The sequence below is a fragment of the Acipenser ruthenus genome, chromosome 3, assembly GCF_902713425.1.
Source record: "Acipenser ruthenus chromosome 3, fAciRut3.2 maternal haplotype, whole genome shotgun sequence".
NCBI classification, from domain to species: Eukaryota; Metazoa; Chordata; class Actinopteri; order Acipenseriformes; family Acipenseridae; genus Acipenser; species Acipenser ruthenus.
Window position 1 is genome coordinate 31,779,093 of NC_081191.1, and position 18,881 is coordinate 31,797,973.

The 18,881-nt window shown below is 37.7% G+C and overlaps 2 protein-coding genes across 9 annotated transcripts in view; both read left to right on the forward strand.

Moving 5' to 3' along the window:
* Positions 1–17,851, forward strand: part of LOC117394907 (C-C chemokine receptor type 4-like) — a 43,739-nt gene extending 25,888 nt beyond the window's left edge. Inside the window, exons 1-3 of one of the 4 annotated variants that reach the window (XM_034920814.2) lie at positions 471–523; positions 1,524–1,552; positions 16,786–17,851. In XM_034920814.2, the coding sequence (XP_034776705.2) occupies positions 16,793–17,851 (1,059 nt within the window). In that variant the 5' untranslated portion in view covers positions 471–523; positions 1,524–1,552; positions 16,786–16,792. Of the gene's footprint in view, positions 1–470; positions 524–1,523; positions 1,553–16,785 lie in introns of those variants that run through there. The other 3 variants (XM_059012799.1, XM_033993624.3, XM_033993622.3) reach the window with 3 other exon arrangements.
* Positions 1–18,881, forward strand: part of LOC131715887 (C-C chemokine receptor type 4-like) — an 82,586-nt gene that overhangs the window by 25,892 nt on the left and 37,813 nt on the right. The window contains exons 2-3 of one of the 5 annotated variants that reach the window (XM_059012791.1): positions 465–523; positions 1,524–1,552. The exons of the other annotated variants lie outside the window; for them this stretch is intronic. The gene's annotated coding sequence lies outside the window, so the exon portion shown is untranslated. The remainder of the gene's footprint in view (positions 1–464; positions 524–1,523; positions 1,553–18,881) is intronic. 5 annotated transcript variants of the gene reach the window in all.

The window sequence follows — 18,881 nt, forward strand, 5'->3', positions numbered from 1 at the left end:
AGTAAACTTATCCACCCTGATCAATCAACTGACCATTTTAAAAAAAACTAAGAACAACCAAAAAAATAATTGGAATAATTATTTGGAATAAGTCACACCACTTTATACCAAAAAGGGTTTATTACCAAAAGATATGTACCTGATTTTCGTTTAATCTTATTTATGTCTTTCCTTCTTTCTTACTTCCTTTCCACCTTTTCACTCCTCTATCTCACTCCTGTACACTCTCTGAACAAACTAATCATAATTAGCGCTCACAATAATTCTGAGTTAAAGGTCACAGTGATTAACTTTTCCATCTTACTGGTATCTCTAATTTGAATGTATTAATTAGATGTGGTGGGTGATAAACGTCACTGAGGTTACCACTGAGGGAGCTCAGGGCTGTAGGTGCTTGGTTTAAAATAGATATTACTGAGGTATGTCACAGGAAATCTATTAACCGAAGAACTACTTTTTGGCAGACACCTGTGATCATCTGAAGTTGCAAATCTTCACTCTGTGGTCCATCTTCATTTTTTTTGTGAGTACTATATATTCTTTTAAATCATTTGCCATGAAATTATAGCATTGCTCAACAGCATTGCTGCTTTGTTCAGCAAATGTTACATCTTTTGATATGTTAAAACTGATGACACTGATGTAGAGTAACACCTCTAGTGTGTTACAAAACTAGTAAGAATGCAGGGCCTATTTTGTTAGTTTTGATAATATTGTCATCTTTCACTGTGTTTAGTGCGGCTCTGTCGTTGCTAAAACCTCTGAAATATGGGAGGTGTACAGAGTTGCTAGTGGTAGCCCAGCTTGTGTATTTTTTTATTTAAATGCAATGTATTACTCATACAACCGTAGTGCAGCACCCTTGCCTATTTTTATTTATAAATATTACCTATGGAATAATATATTGTAGCAGTGACACCGATTTTATATTTTAAAGTGATACTTTATATACATTTCCGTTTAAATATGTTTACCTTTTTAATATGTATATAAAGAGGTGTGCAGCTTCTTTGAAACTGTGATTCTATATTGAGATTTTAGTTCTTATACACTATAGTGTGTTATTATGTTGCCCAGGCAATTCCCCATAATTGAAAATCTATTACAGGTCCCGAATTCTACAAGTGGGTTATTGGCACACAAAAGATAGTACTGTTTGATTGTATAGAATATGAATTGTATTCAGATTTAAGTGCAAAGGACCGTGTGCAGTAGTTTTATTGCTAAAACAACTGTACAGGTACCAGTATGTGTTTGTGTTAAAATACTGCACTAAGTTTGCAATTAGCAACAAAATGTAACTCTCAACCAGTGGTGAGTTTTACACAGGGCAATGTCATTGAAAGATCACCACAGCCAGCGACCCATTAGCACATGGCTCAGGTCCGAATAGGTTGAGAAACACTAGTGTAGTTTTATTAAACACTAATAATACCATAGAATAATCTCACTGCTGTTAAAAAAACTAAAGATTTCCATACATGGAAAATATAAGACTTTAACCTTTCTTTAACTTTCTGTAGGTAACTTGGACGTTTGTGTTGTTAAACAGGTGAGTTGAGTGCTTCTGCCATGCTGCCTGTGCACCCACTGTCACACTGCCTGTTACATGTGCTCTCCAGCTCCAACACTGCTATCTGCTGTCTGTTCTGCCTTCTACAGCGTCCAGCAAAGTGTAGTAGTCAGCCTATTAAACTAGCCTTCCTTATCCACACTCAGGGGGTCATTTTCAGTTGGTTAGTGGGTTTACGTTGAGTGTACAGTACCGTATATAGCAAGTTTCACTTTCCAGTACTGGCAGTTCAAATTCTATTTTACATCAAACCAACTGATATATTGGTGTGTGGCGAGTCTCTCTTAGTCCAGCCAGTTGTAAGTTGGGCACAGTCACTATGACACAGGTCAAGCAAATAACTGTCAAGCAATTGACTGTGTTAACTTTTTTTATAAGCAACACAATGAGACTGCCTGTTTATTTTTAAATATTGTGAACTTATAACACAAAGATTTTGCTTAGCTTTTTTAAGTCTTTTTTTTCCATAAATTGCTGACATTTCAGGGACTGCAGATACTTAGACACAGTAAGCAAGTTACTTGTATTATTAAATTAAATAAAACATATTTGAGTGTTGTGGTAATACAATTTAAAGTAAACCTTTATATACCTATTCTTATACTAATCACTACTTTTTCCCATTGCCTCATTCAGCGATGTGTAAAACGCAGAAATAAACTCAGATGGTTTACAGTAATAATGTTTAGTGTTAGTACACAGTTGTGTGTATTTTTGGGTTAGCTGGAGTAAGTTGTGTGAACCTGTATCATACAGTACACGCATAAGACAAAAACACAGACTCATTGGTTGCAAACAGTATTTTTTTTTTCATGCCTTTTGCAGAAGTCTCTTTGGGGGAAATAGAGAGAAAGGATGTTTAATGCACAGCAACAGTCTTGGACAGCAGTGATTCTGTGGTGCTAAATCCAGGGTCTGAAATGTAATTATCAGCAGCATACTGTACAAAATAAAAAATTAGAAGGTTGCAATCCGTTAACTAGACATGACATTGTAGCATAATTACATTTTAGTCAGCAATCTAGTAATAAAGCAGTTAAATATATAATTATTTATGGTAACATTTCATGCAGAAAAAAAGGGCAGCATACCAGCTTGTGGGAGAGAAAGAATAGGAAAAGACAAATCTATAGGATTTGGTGTATTGTACAGATGTGGGAATTGTCTGCCTGCTGCTCCCTGGCTTGCTCTTGAAAGCTTCTGAAAGTGCTGAATCTCAATCAGTGTGGCTACAGGAGTTCAGGTTTGCCAAAGTTTTTTTTTTTTTTTTTTTTACATAAGTCTGTTTATACAGTATTGCAATAATCAGAAACATACTTCATGAATCATTTTTATAAAAATACAACAGATTATTCCAATATGCTTTCTGAATTTTTTTTAAATTAAAATCAGAATTTCATTTTTTTAAAGCTGTCAAAATTGTCATGTAAACGCACTTATTTACCTAGTTAAAACACATGCAGATTGTGGCTTGTTAATGATTTCTGCATCCTTATTGTTATGTGTTAATGGCTTGTGTTGCATTTTGTTTGTTTGTTTGTTTGTTTTTTCATTTTTTTAATCACCTTTAATGCCTAAGTGGCCACTCTTAAATACCAACAAATTCAAAGATGCACATCCATCTTCATTATATTAACAACCACTATAGTTATAAAAATCATGTGTCTCAAAGAGCTTAAGAGACAGGATTCTGTCAATTCAACAGGATAGGTCACATCTCACAGAGACAGCTTCATCTTTGAAGATATTCAATGTTTCAGTGTTTTTTGGCTGGGCAATCCCTATGACTAATGTATACATTTTATAGTGTAGGTATGGAAACAAGCACAGTTTTGCAACAATCAGAAAACAATCCGAAAAAAACATTCTTCATGAATCATTTTGATAAAAATATGCTTTCTGAATTTTATCTTTTTATTATCAGCTTTTAGTTTAGAACAGAAAATAAAATAATGTTAAACATATGGAAGTATATAAAAGTAAGGATTAAATCATAAATAAATATATAATTACATTCAATAAATCATAAGAAGGAAATGATACAACAATACTCCTTGACTCATGAGGAAAAAGAAAGAATAAATAAAATAAGTAAATAATTTATGTACAATAAACATAATAAGAAAGAAGCCTATTGTCCAGCAGGAAATAGTCTATGCAGGAGAACGAGTGGTGGACAGGAGAAAAGAAAGAGTAGTCCCTAGCAGTAGGAAACATAAATCTCCATAGGTCTGATACCCTAGACTGGTCAAAGAAGGAACGTAAGGCTAAGGCCGATTTGGAAAGAGAGGCAGGTTTTGTAGATGAGCGATCAAGATAAGGATTAAGCACACAATTAAAATCACCTCCAAGGATTAAATGGGAGGTGTGAATGTCTGGCAAAGATGAAAGTAATTTAGAAATAAATTGGCTAGCATCCCAGTTGGGAGCATAAATGTTGGCCAGCATCAGCAGGGTATTAAAGATTGCCTGTCACGATCACATACCTTCCATTAGTCAGCGATTACTTGGTCAACAGTAAAAGGGATATCTTTATGAATTAATATTGCTGCCTATCTGGATTTGGTATGAAATTTAGAGTGGAACAGCTGCCCCACCCACCCCCTACGAATACAAAATTGATCAGTAGTGCGAAAGTGAGTTTCCTGGAGGAAAGCTATACCCACTTTTAGATGTAAAAGATGGCTTAGTACTTTATTTCTTTTAACTGGGTGGTTGAACCCTTTGACATTCCAGGTGATAAAGTTAATAGGATGCTCGCCCGCAGAAACCCTTCTATTTACCATTCACTGATAAGGGTGAGAAATAAATAAATAGTGGATAAGAGAACATATCCCCCCTTTCGGAGTACTGAAGAGTTGCAAAAAGCAAGGACATATAGGTGTTTGTGTGAAAATTAATTAATTAATTAATTAATTAATTAATTAATTAATTAATTCACCGACAACCTCAAGACCGGTTGTTCGTTCCACCCCAGCTCCTATGGAAGAGGATCTCCCACCCCCTTAACACCTCCCCAAATGAGATGTACGCACACCCAAAAAATTACAATATCTGAAATGTGCATCTTGCACAGTTTAAGTACCACTTTACTGATGCTCCTACATACACAATAAACATGGTCTGCAGACATAGGAAACACGTATATAAATATATATATACAGTGGCTCTCAAAAGTATTCACCCCCCTTGGACTTTTCCACATTTTATTGTGTTACAACCAGGCCCGTATTAAGGTATTTGGGGGCCCAGGGCTACTGACATTTCAGGGGCCCCCTTGGAGAACCCCAACCCCCCCCCCAGCACAAACTCATACAATACCAACACAATAATGTCATTCGAATAGGCAGTGGACAGCATTACCACTCACATCACAGTAGCTATGGCATGCAAAATAGTATGGTAGTCGGTACCACTAGCTCTCATTACCGACCGCATCGTTTCGAATTAAATCAACGCTGACATTAGACAAAAACATAGTGTAATCGGCGCTACTCTCAAGCCTCCTTAACATTGCAAAGTATAAAGACACATTTGACTTACCATTGCTAGATCTTATGCTTTCTTGCCTTAAAACTTAAAAAAAGAATTCCTTACTAATGTCCGTGAAGTCCAGTTGGCGAAGCAGGTCATGTTCAGTGAACATGAGAGTTAAATGATTGAGTCATTAAATTCAGTAATTCATTAAATTCTCTCTGAGGCGGAAAAATTACTGTCTTACTGGCCAGTTATCGGACCCTATCTGTTTCGTCAGTTTCTCTCGCCTTAAATTGGCAGTTCAATGGCTGGCTCTCGTTTTTCTCCTCTGCTGTAGTGGCTGTGCACCCAGCGCTAACCGACTCGCTGCTCTCTGCTTGCTCCTCTGACTCATGCGGCTCTTCCTCACTTTCATTCTTCTGACACTGACTTTTAAAGAGTTTAGTGAGTTTTGGGGTACTATTTATAACCTCCTCGGATTTAGCTAGTTTGAGTTTAGTGATTTTTCTTTTTTTTTCGCACCGCTACTCAGCTTTTCTTATTTGAGTTAGCATAAGATTTTTTTTATTTCGTCAAATAACTACGGCATGCCAAAAGGACACAAAAATGTTTTAAAAAAATAGGCAAATTGTTTAGTTTAGTACGTGCTTTTTTATTTGCCAACCGTTATCAGTTTGACTTTACAGCAGTGGTCCTCAAAGTAATTTGGGCACGGGCATAAATTGATTTTACTTGGCTGTTTGCGGGCACGCTGACTATTGCATAGGTTCTTATAGTATAACGTTGTCGTTATATATAGAGAGTTTTAGTGGGAGTTATTCTTTGTTTACTGTGATAAGGCCAAGTCTCAGGCAGTAATTGTGCGTGCTGCGCTTATTTTTTTAAATAATTCATATAAAATACGCAATGCAAATATTTTTAAATAACATGTTTACATAGATAACCATGAATGAACTAAAATAAGAGGATAGATAGCGTCTCGCTTTGTGTCAATTTGTCAAATCTGTCAACACTACTCTGTTTTAAAGATTGCTCTCCCAGTGCAATTATTCAGAGAAAGTGGATTTGTAACTAAATCTACTACGGTGTTTCCCTTGTCTGGTGAAATTAAGAAATATATAGAGAGAAAATTAAATTCTAAATACTGAAATGTATTATTTTTCTCAATAACAGTCGGCGAAATTCAGTGCTTACCCGGCATATTAACAGCCCGCCTCTGCTCACGAATGATTGGACAGCTGTCGGATCTTTCACTTTCCCATTGGCTACTCACTCGCCTTCAATTTTCATATAGAATACCGTGAACGGCCTCTGCTTAATTATGATTGGACAACGGCGTAAACTTGGCAGATATTTGACTCTCCTATTGGTTAAACTTACTGTCAGTACCTGCAACTGAAACAGACACAGTTAATGTCCCACCCAGCTAATTTATGATTGGGCTACCGCAGAGAAAATGCAGATATTCCGTTGGATGATCGTATCGCAGAGGTCCTTCAGGAAAAAAAAAATATATGTCGAGTACGTACAAGCACAGCATAAGCGAGCAGCACTGAATTTGCCAGCGGGCACCACTTTGAGGACCACTGCTTTACAGGGACGGCGGGGGCCCCCCTAGGAGGCGGGGCCCCGGGCTTCAGCCCATGTAGCCCATTGGCTTAACACGGCCCTGGTTACAACATGGAATCAAAATGGATTTAATGAGGAGTTTTTGCCACTGATCAACACAAAAAAAGTCCATAATGTCAAAGTGAAAAATAAAATCTACAAATTGTCCTAAATTAATTACAAATATAAAACAGAACATAATTGATTGCATAAGTATTCACCCCCTTTGCTATGACATACCTAAATAAGCTCTGGTGCAACCAGAAGTCACATAATTAGTTGAATGGAATCCACCTGTGTGCAATTAAGGTGTTTCACATGATTTCAGGTTAAATACACCTGTCTCTGGGAGGTCCCACAGTTGGTTAGTACATTTCCTAACAAAAACTACATCATGAAGACGAAGGAACATTCAAAGCAAATCCGGAATAAGGTTCTTCAAACGCACCAATCGGGTAGGATATAAGAACATTTCCAAGGCATTGAATATCCCCTGGAGCACAGTAATGTCCATTATTAAGAAATGGAGAGAATATGGCACAACTTTGAATCTGTCTAGAACAGGCCGTCCTCAAAAACTGAGTATCTGGGCGAGAAGGGCACTAGTCAGGGAGGCCACCAAGAAGCCTATGGCAACTCTAAAGGAGTTACGGTCTTCCACGGCAGAGCTGGGAGACACTGTGCATACGGCAACAATAGCCCGGGTGCCTCACAAAACTGGCCTTTATGGGAGAGTGGCAAAAAGAAAGCCATTGTTGAAAAAAACTCACATCAAATCTAGGCTAGAGTTTGCCAGAAGGCATGTGGGAGACTGAGACCAAGTGGAAGACGCTTATATGGTCTGATGAGACCAAAATAGAGCTTTTTGGCCTCAACGCTAAGCGCTATGTTTGGCGCAAGCCTAACACCGCACATCATCCTAAGAACACCATCCCTACCGTGAAGCATGGTGGTGGCAGCATCATGCTATGGGGATGCTTCTCTGCGTCAGGGCCTGCAAAGTTCATGAAGATAGAGGGCAAAATGGATGCAGCAAAGTACAGAGAAATCCTGGAGGAAAACCTGCTGAAGTCTGCAAGAGACCTGGGACTTGGGAGAAGATTCATCTTCCAGCAGGACAATGACCCCAAACATACAGCCAAAGCCACACTGGAGTGGCTTAAAAACAAAAAGGTCAATGTCCTGGAGTGGCCCAGTCAAAGCCCGGACCTCAATCCAATTGAGAATATGTGGAAAGAGTTGAAAATTTCTGTTCACCAAAGGTCCCCATCCAACTTGACGGAGCTTGAGCAATTTTACAAATAAGAATGGGCAAAAATTGTCGTGTCCAGATGTGCAAAGCTAGTAGAGACTTATCTAAATAGACTCATGGCTGTAATTGCTGCCAAAGGTGCCTCTACCAAATATTGACTCAAGGGGGTGAATACTTATGCAATCAATTATTTTCTGTTTTGTATTTGTAATTAATTTAGAACAATTTTTAGATTTTATTTTTCACTTTGACATTATGGACTTTTTTTGTGTTGATCAGTGGCAAAAACTCCTCATTAAATCCATTTTGATTCCATGTTGTAACACAATAAAATGTGGAAAAGTCCAAGGGGGGTGAATACTGTGTGTGTGTATATATATATATATATATATATATGGGCTGTCAAGCAATTAAAACAAATAATCACGATTAAAACAAATTAATCTTAATCTCGGTTTTAATCGCTAATTAAATTGTTACAGTTATTACATCCATTGAATTTTAATTTGTTTTATTACTGATGCTATTGTTTTTACTATCCTTAACTGTAAATAACATTGTTTAAAATGTATTTATTTAAGTATTTATTTAACCAGGAAATTTACCCATTGAGACCACCACCAAAATGTACTGGGGGCAATAATTTAGAAATTACTAATACAACCAACACAAGAAAATGTGCGGTTCAAACTTGATCAGCAGCATTCAGAGATCAGAAAACATTATACATAGGATATCTATTTTTAAATGTGATTGTGAACTGAAATAATTATTTTTTTTTAAATAAAATTATAAATACGTAGCTATAGTAAGCACTTCTAGGAAATGAACTGTTAATTGTGAAGAGAACATACAAAAAAAAAACTGTCATCAGATCAAAAAACTGCAAACTAACAATTGTTAGGCTTTACATACTATGCGCAAAAAAAAAAAAAAAAAAAGAGCAACACAGCCTAACTCATTTATTATCATGATCATACTTGGCTTGATATGGGTTTGCAGCGATCCTGCATTTCTGTCGAAACTGATGAGTTTAATTTGTTGTTGTTATTGTCTATAGCAAAAGAGCTGCTAGTGTATTTTGAGAGATGAAGGCGTGTTCAGCACGCAGCAGACTAGATGTACTTGTGTTTGATAATGGAACTCACTTTGACAGTAGACAAGTAAGCGTCTTTCTGTCCAGTGAGCCCGTCAAAAAAAAAAATCTGGGATTGAAGTACGGTGTGCCGAAAGGCTCAAGACACAGCAATGCGATTAACACGCGTTAAAATAATTAATCTCTAAAAACATTTACGCGTTAATCGCAAAAGTTAACTGCAATTAATTGACAGCCCTAATATATATATATATATATATATATATATATATATATATATATATACACATACATACATACATACATACAAAAAAAAAACACAGATTACAAAGTATGTGTATCAGTCAAATGTCACACAGAAGTTCTGTATGAGTAGGTATTACTAGTACCATTATTACCAACACCAAGTCTAACAACTGAGAACTATAGTAATAGGAAAGACAATAATTAAGCACATGACAAATTCTCCCTGAAGACTGGCCATACGGAAGTCATTGATTGGTAACATGTTCAGTAACTGCATTCCCACAATCTTTGCTGTCAAGCTCATTATTTCACCAGTGTTCTAAATAAAACCAATTAACTCAGAATACAGTTGAGCTAATTAATTAGTTGGGACCTTCCACAAGCCATATTTCTCCAAACTCTAATATTGGAATCCAGAAATCCCCTTCCTGTATGAACTACACTGTTTCATATGGCAAGGAGTTTTTTCTACTGCTTTTTCTACAGTATTATTATTCATTTTATTTTTGCACTGTTACCCATTCTTCTTTCAAACTTTACAGTTCAGTAAGAATTCTTGCTAACATAATCTTATGGCTGGAAGCCAATTATGACATTGAAATGTTTAGGTTCAATTGCAGATTTCTGCAGTTCAATTAAGTACATAAAGCAGAAGTGGATTGTAATGCATGGATTTTATGCTTCCAAGAAACATAAAACACTGCTTTGTGTACCACAGTATACATGGAGCAGCAGTATACCATACAGTACTACAGAAGATTCCTTTTCTATTTCACTGGCGCCTTCTGAGTGAAATTTTAATGGAGAGTGTTATCTTACATGTAGGGTTTCACATATTGCATGTCCCATCCATTTTTAGGTACTCCTTTCCAAACATCAAATACTCATTACTACATACCTCAACATGAATTACACATTTCTGAGTACATGGAAATCTGTTGTTGGTTAAAACACATTTCGACAGCAAAGATAATGCAGTTTCTGAACATGTTACCAATCACAATGACTTCTGTATGGCCAGTCTTCGGGGAGAATTTGTCATGTGCTTAGTGATGTCATTGCCCATGTCATTGATGATGTCATATGTGATGCCAAGTGTGACAGGAAACATACACATGGTGCAGAGTTAAGGTTGCATGGCTATCTTAACTTGCAATTTCCTAACCTTTTGGACATTTGCAAACAAACATTAAGTTTTTGCCATTGAATTTCCATAGTTTTGCAGAAGGCATCTTGGAAAATCAAACAACCAACAACAAGTATGTAAAGATTTTTTTTAAAAGCCAGGTTTATTGAAGCAAAATCAAATGTTGTTAATCCCTGCCCCTGAGGCTAGAGGAGGGGGGAAAGCAAAGACTGTCCCTGGAGGCTGGAGAGGTGGGGACAGCAACGACTGCCCTGGAGGCTGAAGAGGTGGGGACAGCAACGGCTGCCCTGGAGGCTACAGAGGTGAGGACAGCAAGGACTGTACCTGAGGCTGAGGACGTGGAAGAAGCAATGGCTGTACCGAGGCTGGAGAGGTGGGGACAGCAACCGCTGCCTTGGAGGCTGAAGAGGTGGAAGCGGCAACTGCTGTACCTGAGGCTGGAGAGGTGGGGAAAGCAACAGCTGTACGTGAGGCTGGAGAGGTGGGGAAAGCAACAGCTGTACGTGAGGCTGGAGAGGTGGGGAAAGCAACGGCTCTGTACCTGAGGCTGGAGATGTGGGGACAGCAATGGCTGCCTTGGAGGCTGGAGAGGTGGGGACAGCAACGTCTGTACCTGAGGCTGCAGATGTGGTGACAGTAACGTCTGTACCTGAGGCTAGAGAGGTGGGGACAGTAACGGCTGTACCTGAGGCTGCAGATGTGGCGACAGCAATGGCTATACCTGAGGCTGGAGAGGTCGGGACAGCAACGGCTGCTAGAGAGGCTGCAGATATGGCGACAGCAAGGACTGTACCTGAGGTTGGAGAGGTGGGGACAGCAATGGCTCTATCTGAGGCTGGAAAGGTGGGGAAAGCAAGGGCTGTACCTGAGGCTGAAGAGCTGGTGACATTATTTGAACAGTACTGCCGGGGAGCAGTTATTCTTCATGTTGTGTGGGCTCTGTCCACTCCCTCTAGAAAGATCATGTAAGAATCCTGCAGGTTTTTAGGCAGACGGATGTGTTGTGTGCAATTTAAGGTCCTGAGGCCATATTGGATTTGCCGTCGCTTCTTCTCTCTTCTATCTGTCAAGCGCATCTGTCAAGTCTTGTCAGTTCTTACCTGAATTAGATAGGAGATATTTGGATTTACCACCAAAGGAAAAATAGGTTTCTGAAATGTAATAAATAGAATTTTGTATAGTGATTTGGATATCTGAAAATGTATATAATAATCTGTGATATACTAAGAGTATTTATTAAAAATGAAATAATAACTATAACAGGTTACATGCATTTCTAAATTGAATTGCCCAAAAGTTTACTCGAAATGTAATAAATAGAATTCTGTAGTTGTACTTTACTGTACTGTCTTGACGAGTTGTACACATAAACAATTACAATACGAATATTACTACAGTAGTATTGTCACTGTATTAATAATATTCTGTATTGTAATGTTTTTTTTTTGTTTTTTTTTACTGGCTTTAGACCACTTGCTGCAAGTAGTATTAACTGATTGTCTTATACTTTCTAAAAAATATATTGTTATTCACCCATTTCATTAACAAAAGTTCAATAACTTTTTATTTTACTCGTGGATGTTCTACTGCTGTCTGATACATCCTTATTTCAGGGGTTTCTTAAATCAACACAAATGATTAATAATAGCGTTTACCCACCTGTCGCATTGTGAAGAAGGTCTCTTTCAAGGAGGCTGTGTGGTCCAGTGGTTAAAGAAAAGGGCTTATAACCAGGAGGTCCCCGGTTCAAATCCCACCTCAGCCACTGACTCATTGTGTGACCCTGAGCAAGTCACTTAACCTCCTTGTGCTCTGTCTTTTGGGTGAGACATAATTGTAAGTGACTCTGCAGCTGATGCATAGTTCACACACCCTAGTCTCTGTAAGTCGCCAAGTAATAAGATAAACGTTCTGTAGCAGTTGAAGAAAAACTTTGTGGACCAGCGCGCGCTGTTAATTAAAAAAATCGTTTGGCAGCGATATACAGTAAACAAATAGCAGAAAGTGTTTAATGTATGTGCTTAAATATGGAATATATGACATGCATACATATAATAATTTGTATTTTATTCTATTTGGCAAAACATTATCTTCTCACTTTTTATTTTTTAGAACCTACGCTATTCAAGATCATAACCATTTACAGTATTGCGTTTACAAGTATTGACAGACTTTCTTTTTTCGTATCCAGCAGGCAGTATGTTTTTATTTTATGTGAATCAATGTGTTCCTTGACGAACAAGAGTTTTGTTCAAGCAATGCCATGAAAAGCTGTCAGTCAGATAATTAACAAAGCAAATTACAACTTTGATAGAAACAAATAATCACAAACCCAATAACAACGATCTTCAATAAACAAAAAGCATTTGGAGTTTAAAATAGGAAGCGTCATAACAAATACATTGTAGTCTTTATTACTTTTGATCCATTTGGTAGACGCCTTTATCTGAGGCTTACATTTTATTATTGAACTAGTGCTTAATTTGTGCCAGGGCTCTCCAGGGCTGAGCCACGGCACCTCTTGGTTTCCCCCTTTTAGTTATGAAAGTTTTATTTTTATTTATTTTTCGCTCTGAAATGTGTGTGTGTGTGTTTTTTGTTTGTTTTTATACTTTAATCTATACAAGCAGCAGCAACGTACAGACTTTAATTTTAAATTAAATTATCGCTGGAGCCCCGCCATCCCTGTCATTACAAATTAAGGACTGGTGATCAACAATACAACCCAGCATACGGAGTAATACTGTAAAGTGCCACTGCATTCTCTGTTTCACTTGTTCGTTTCTCTGACCACTGACGCTGTGTGTGGAATGGAGCACTGACAGTTTCGATGAACTCCAGACATCAGACCGTTATCTCTATGGTTCAATTTCGGTAAAACCAGGACCCCCCCCCCCCCCCCTCACCCCCGAAAATATAAATACCCCGTTGCACATCTACACTCCCGGGCCTACGTGTATGCCAGGGTTTGTTGAGTCTGTCAGTCCGACCACACACACCAATTTTTATGCATATCGATGTGGATTTAGCCCCCTTTTGAGCTGGTCGTAAAATCGACTTTAAACAGAACCTTCGTTCAAACCTTAACTATGTCTGCGTGACTGCGCAGACATAATAAATAAAAAAGGAACTTGTTGAATCCCATATTGAACACTATCGAACTATGTGCCATGTGGTAGGCTGGCTAAGCGGTGACGTCAGACAGAATCAGGAAGGTAAACACACACCAAGTACTGCAGTTAAAGGCGGCATTTGCCGTTTTATTTTTAAATACAAAAATAAATAAAAGGTTTAAACAAAAACACACTGTGCTCTAAGTGCGAAAATAAATACTTTAAATAAAACAAATCACAAACACAAAATCCACACAGGTCAGGCTGGGCAATAGCCTTCACTGTTCCTGTATGTTTTCTTTTTAAGTTTCTTTTTTCTCTCTCCTTTCTCCTCTCTCCTCGTACACCCACCACGAGTGCAGCGAGCTGCAGGCTTTTATATCGTGGCCGAGGGGTTTAACTGGCTAGTAATTATTCTATTACCCCTCAGCCACAATCTGCACAAGTTTATTAATTATTGTGTGGATGGGGCTTCCCATCCACGCTACTAAATAATAACAAACAATGCTAGCAACGCCGTCATTTAAATACATTTCTAAATAAATACAAATAAACACACGGCGCCTATTAAATCATAACGATAATAATAATAATAATAATAATAATAATAATCAACAACAAATACAAAATAACACAGGGGCGGAGGGGGAAACCCCGTTCTAAAAATAAACAAATACATTTAATCAGCAGGGCTTACTATCGCCCTGCTACAGCCATGTAAAGAAAACCCCACACAAATCGGAAATTAACGTACCACGTTGATAAACATGACCACAGTAACAAAAATAATACTTTTTCTTTTTTAAATGGATAATAATTATTTTAATAAAGCAATAAACAATATTATCATTAGAAGTCCAGAAGCCAGCAAAGGTTCAGCACAACTTACGGTAGAATGTCCGCTGAAAGCTTGGGTAACAATGATACCATTAACGGTTGTAAATCTAATAAAAAATAAGAGTCATGAAACACAATGAAGTTGGGCGCTCATCTAGTAACCTCTGGAGTAGCGACAGCTGTGGACTCCAGGCTTGGGACAATGTAGTCATTGCAGAAAGAAACAGCCTCCTCAGGAGTGTTGAATGTGAATCAGTATCTGTTAAAGGTGATCTGGAGATGTGCAGGATGTAGCAGGCCATATCTTATCCCCACTTCACGAAGCTGAGACTCAACCCCTCCAAAAGCTGCTCGGTATTTCGAAACCTCAGAGCTGAAATCAGGGAAGATGTGTACTCCCTTGCCATGGTAGTGAAGGGGACCATACTCTAGGGCTAGACGCAAGATTCGCTCTTTCGCTTGATAGTGATGGATTCTAGCAATAATGGCTTGAGGTCTCTGTCCAGGTTGTGGCTTCGGAGCAAGGGACCGGTGCGCCCTGTCCAGTGTCAGGGGGCTATCAAACTTCTCTTTCCCAAAAAGTTCTATAAAAAAGTTAGCCATAAAAGCTGTCAGTTGTTTCCCTTCACTACCCTCCGGTATCCCAATCACACGTAGATTCTGTCTACAGCCCCTGCATTCCAATTAGTCCAATTTAGATTTTATGGCTGTATTTTCGGTGGTGAGAATGGAGCATATTTTTTCCAAGGCAGCAACTCTGCTGTCAACATCACCAATAGATTTCTCCGCTTCTTGCAGTCGGCTCCCATAGCTTTCAATCATGGTTTGTAGGGTGGAGATGGAGGATCGGGTCTTGATTCGGAAAGATTTAATCAGGCAGTGGATACTAGACATCGAGGCTGCCAGCGAGGTCAGGGACGAATCACAATTTTTTTTTAATCACCTTTAATGCCTAAGTGGCCACTCTTTAAAATACCAACAAATCTTCATTATATTAACAACCACTATAGCTACCTTACTCCCAACAGTCTACTCCTTACTGTTTGTGACATGGCAGGGATTTGTTGTTTGTTTTCTCACTTCCATTACAGGCATATTATGCAAAAGATCAGTGGCTTTTTGGGTTCCAGTTAATCATCTAAGTATAAAAAAGTATAGGATCAATATGCAAGTGCCTTTAATCTTATTTTCCCCATCGCAGTGGATTTGAAGGGCCAAGTATTTATGCTATCAGATGAATTTACACATATCTCAAATCATAAAAAAGAGATACAGCCCCATTACACTTGACCCTGCCAAATGCTTTGTGGGATTTCAAAATCTAGATGTGCTGAGAAAGCTGCAGTGGTCATACAGAGTAAGAGTGGTTTCAGTGATTTGGTGGCAGAATGGTTAAGTCATTCATGTTTTGCTATGGTTGTTATATGGCTTTCTGGGATATAAAAAAAAACTGTACTTTTTCCTTTCATTGTTAACATCCTGACAACTTTTTACACTTTAATGTCTGTTTCAAAGCTTTTTTCAAAATGTCTGCTCTAGCTTTTGTGTGCTCTGGCTTTTGTTCTGTCCCACATCCTGGATTGTTATTGCTGTGTTACCTGTTTGACAATGTGGGCAGTAATCCTTACACTATCAGTGCACTAGAGCAGACATTTTGAAAAGAGCTTTGAAACATACTTTAAAGTTATAAGTGTAAAAAGTTGTCAGGATGTGAACAATAAAAATAAAAATGGCAGGTACGTTATTTAAACAGTTGTAGCAACACGTGGGGATATGTAATGATATATTTTTTGGACCCCCCCCCCCCAAAAAAAACAAGTTCAACAACAATTATAAATCCCCCGTCCATCCTCTTAATTAACTTGTAATTTATCTTACTGTAAGTTAAGCTTCCTAGAGTTAATGTGAACCACTCCCACACACCACAAAAGTTCCAACTACTGTAGATCTCGGAACTAAATTTCATTTTGACTTTTTCCAAAACTGTTTTTTTTTTTTTTGCCATACAAACTGCATCTTGGTAAATCAAGACCTCTGCACTTAGCAAGACAAAACATAGATGGGATAGACTAAACTGTGACGGTTTGTTAACCGATACAAATCTGTGGGACCACTGGTGAATGCAAACAAGATTAATTCCATGGGCTATAGTATTACTGCATAATGAGGTGAACTTCTTATTATATCAGATGCCTCTGTGGCTGGATGAATGTATACAAAATAATATACTACGTTGTATAATGGGGTGGTGTACTTTATAGGTTAATACTGTAAGTCTTTCACTATTAATGGTGAAGCTAGGTTGATGTGGTATATCTTTACACCATCATTGAAGTAGGCCAGGTTATAATGTATCTCACGGAGCAATGTTAATCTGTGAACATGTTCAATGTTTTTGCTGGACAATCACTTTGACTAACTTAAACATTTTTTTAGCCTAGGTATGGATATAGGCCCCACAATGGAAACAACCACAGACTATTTCTACATCTATTCTGAAGAAGAGATTGACTACGACAAATTAGCAGAACATGCTCCATGTGTTAAGGACAACATTGGGTCTACCTTCCTCCCAACAGTCTACTCCTTACTGTTTGTGGCTGGACTTCTAGGGAATACTCTTGTTTTGTGGGTATTGATCAGATGTGTAAAACTAAGGAGCATGACTGATGTTTCTCTTCTGAATTTGGCAGTTTCTGATTTGTTGTTTGTTTTCTCACTTCCATTCCTGGCATATTATGCAAAAGATCAATGGCTCTTTGGGGACGTGATGTGTAAAATAATCCTAGGGTGTTACAGTATTGGCTTCTACAGTGGTATATTTTTTGTAACCCTGATGAGTATAGACAGGTATCTAGCAATAGTCCATGCAGTGTATGCACTAAGAACTAGAACAGTGAAGTATGGCACCATTGCAAGCATTGTGGTTTGGATAGCATCCTTCCTGGTTTCATTTCCAGAGATAATGTACAATCAAGAGATCAATGACAACATAACCACGTGCAGACCTAAGTATCCAGATTCCAATCTAAAAACCCTGAAAGCACTTCATATTTTTAAAATGAATGTACTGGGGCTGCTGATCCCATTTGGCATCATGGTTTTCTGTTATTCGTGTATCATAAAAAGATTACTGAGTTGCAGATCTGTCAAAAAGCAAACCATTAAACTTGTTTCTTTAGTAATCATGGTATTTTTCCTTTTCTGGACTCCATATAATATTGTTTCCTTTTTGGACGCTTTACAGGTCTTTCATGTATTTGATGATTGTGAAACAAATAAGAGACTTGACTTAAGCCTTCAGGTCACAGAGTCAATAGCCTATGTCCACAGTTGTTTGAACCCATTGATCTATGTGTTTGCTGGAGAAAAGTTTAAGAGGCACCTCTCCAGACTGCTATTCAGAATTTTAGACTGTAAGGTATTAAGAAACTTGCGACCAACCACTATTTCAGTGCACTCAAGATCAACCAGCATAGTTGAACATTCCTCAGGCGTATAAAATGGAATACTGTCCACTAATATGCGGGATGGATTTGGAAAGCCAATCAAAATGCTTCAGTGTCTTAAATATAGTACATTTCTACATATGAATATATAGTTTTCCATGCAAATTTATATTAGATATTAGATGAAAGAGTCATATCACCAGTAATCATCTAAGTATAAAAAAGTATAGGATCAATATGCAAGTGCCTTTAATCTTATTTTCTCCATCGCAGTGGGTTTGAAGGGCCAAGTATTTATACAAAATATACATCAGGTGAATTTATAATGACCTGTCAAATCATAAAAAAGAGATACAGCCCCATCACACTTGACCCTGCCAAGTGCTTTGTGGGATTTCACATGTCAGCCAAATCTAGATGTGCTGAGAAAGCTGCAGTGGTCATACAGAGTAATAGTGGTTTCAGATTTGGTGGCAGAATGGTTAAGTCATTCATGTTTTGCAATGGTTATATGGCTTTTTGGGTACATAAAAAACTGTACTGTACTAAATTATAAATGATAATTGACCCGTTTCCATTGTGAATAAGAACTAAATGTAATTCCATGCATCCAGTGCTTTATCTAAATGTACCCATTTATAATTTTCTTTTTTAATACATTGTTGTAAAAATCCTGTTTCCAATGGATTTGCTTTATAATAGAGCAGTAGTTTTTTAAATACGAAATTTTATTTACATGTTTTAAAAAAGCAATCCTTAACAATTATTGTGTATAAAAATACTTCTTTAAATTGTCTGGTCTCCAAAGATTAAATAAAGCTGATTTGACGGTATTTGCACTATATTCACTGCTTCTGGAAAGGATTCCATCACTTTGGAGTCTGCAGGCTGTTTGTATTCTGCTTGTCAACACATTAAACAGGTGTACTAAGATAGAGTCATGTTGCATGACTTAAATTGTAAGCAGCAGGTTTTTGAAAAATATAGCGTTGCATGTCCCCACGTGTTGCTACAACTGTTTAAATAACGTACCTGTAATTTTTCCTTTCATTGTTTACATCCTGACAACTTTTTACACTTATA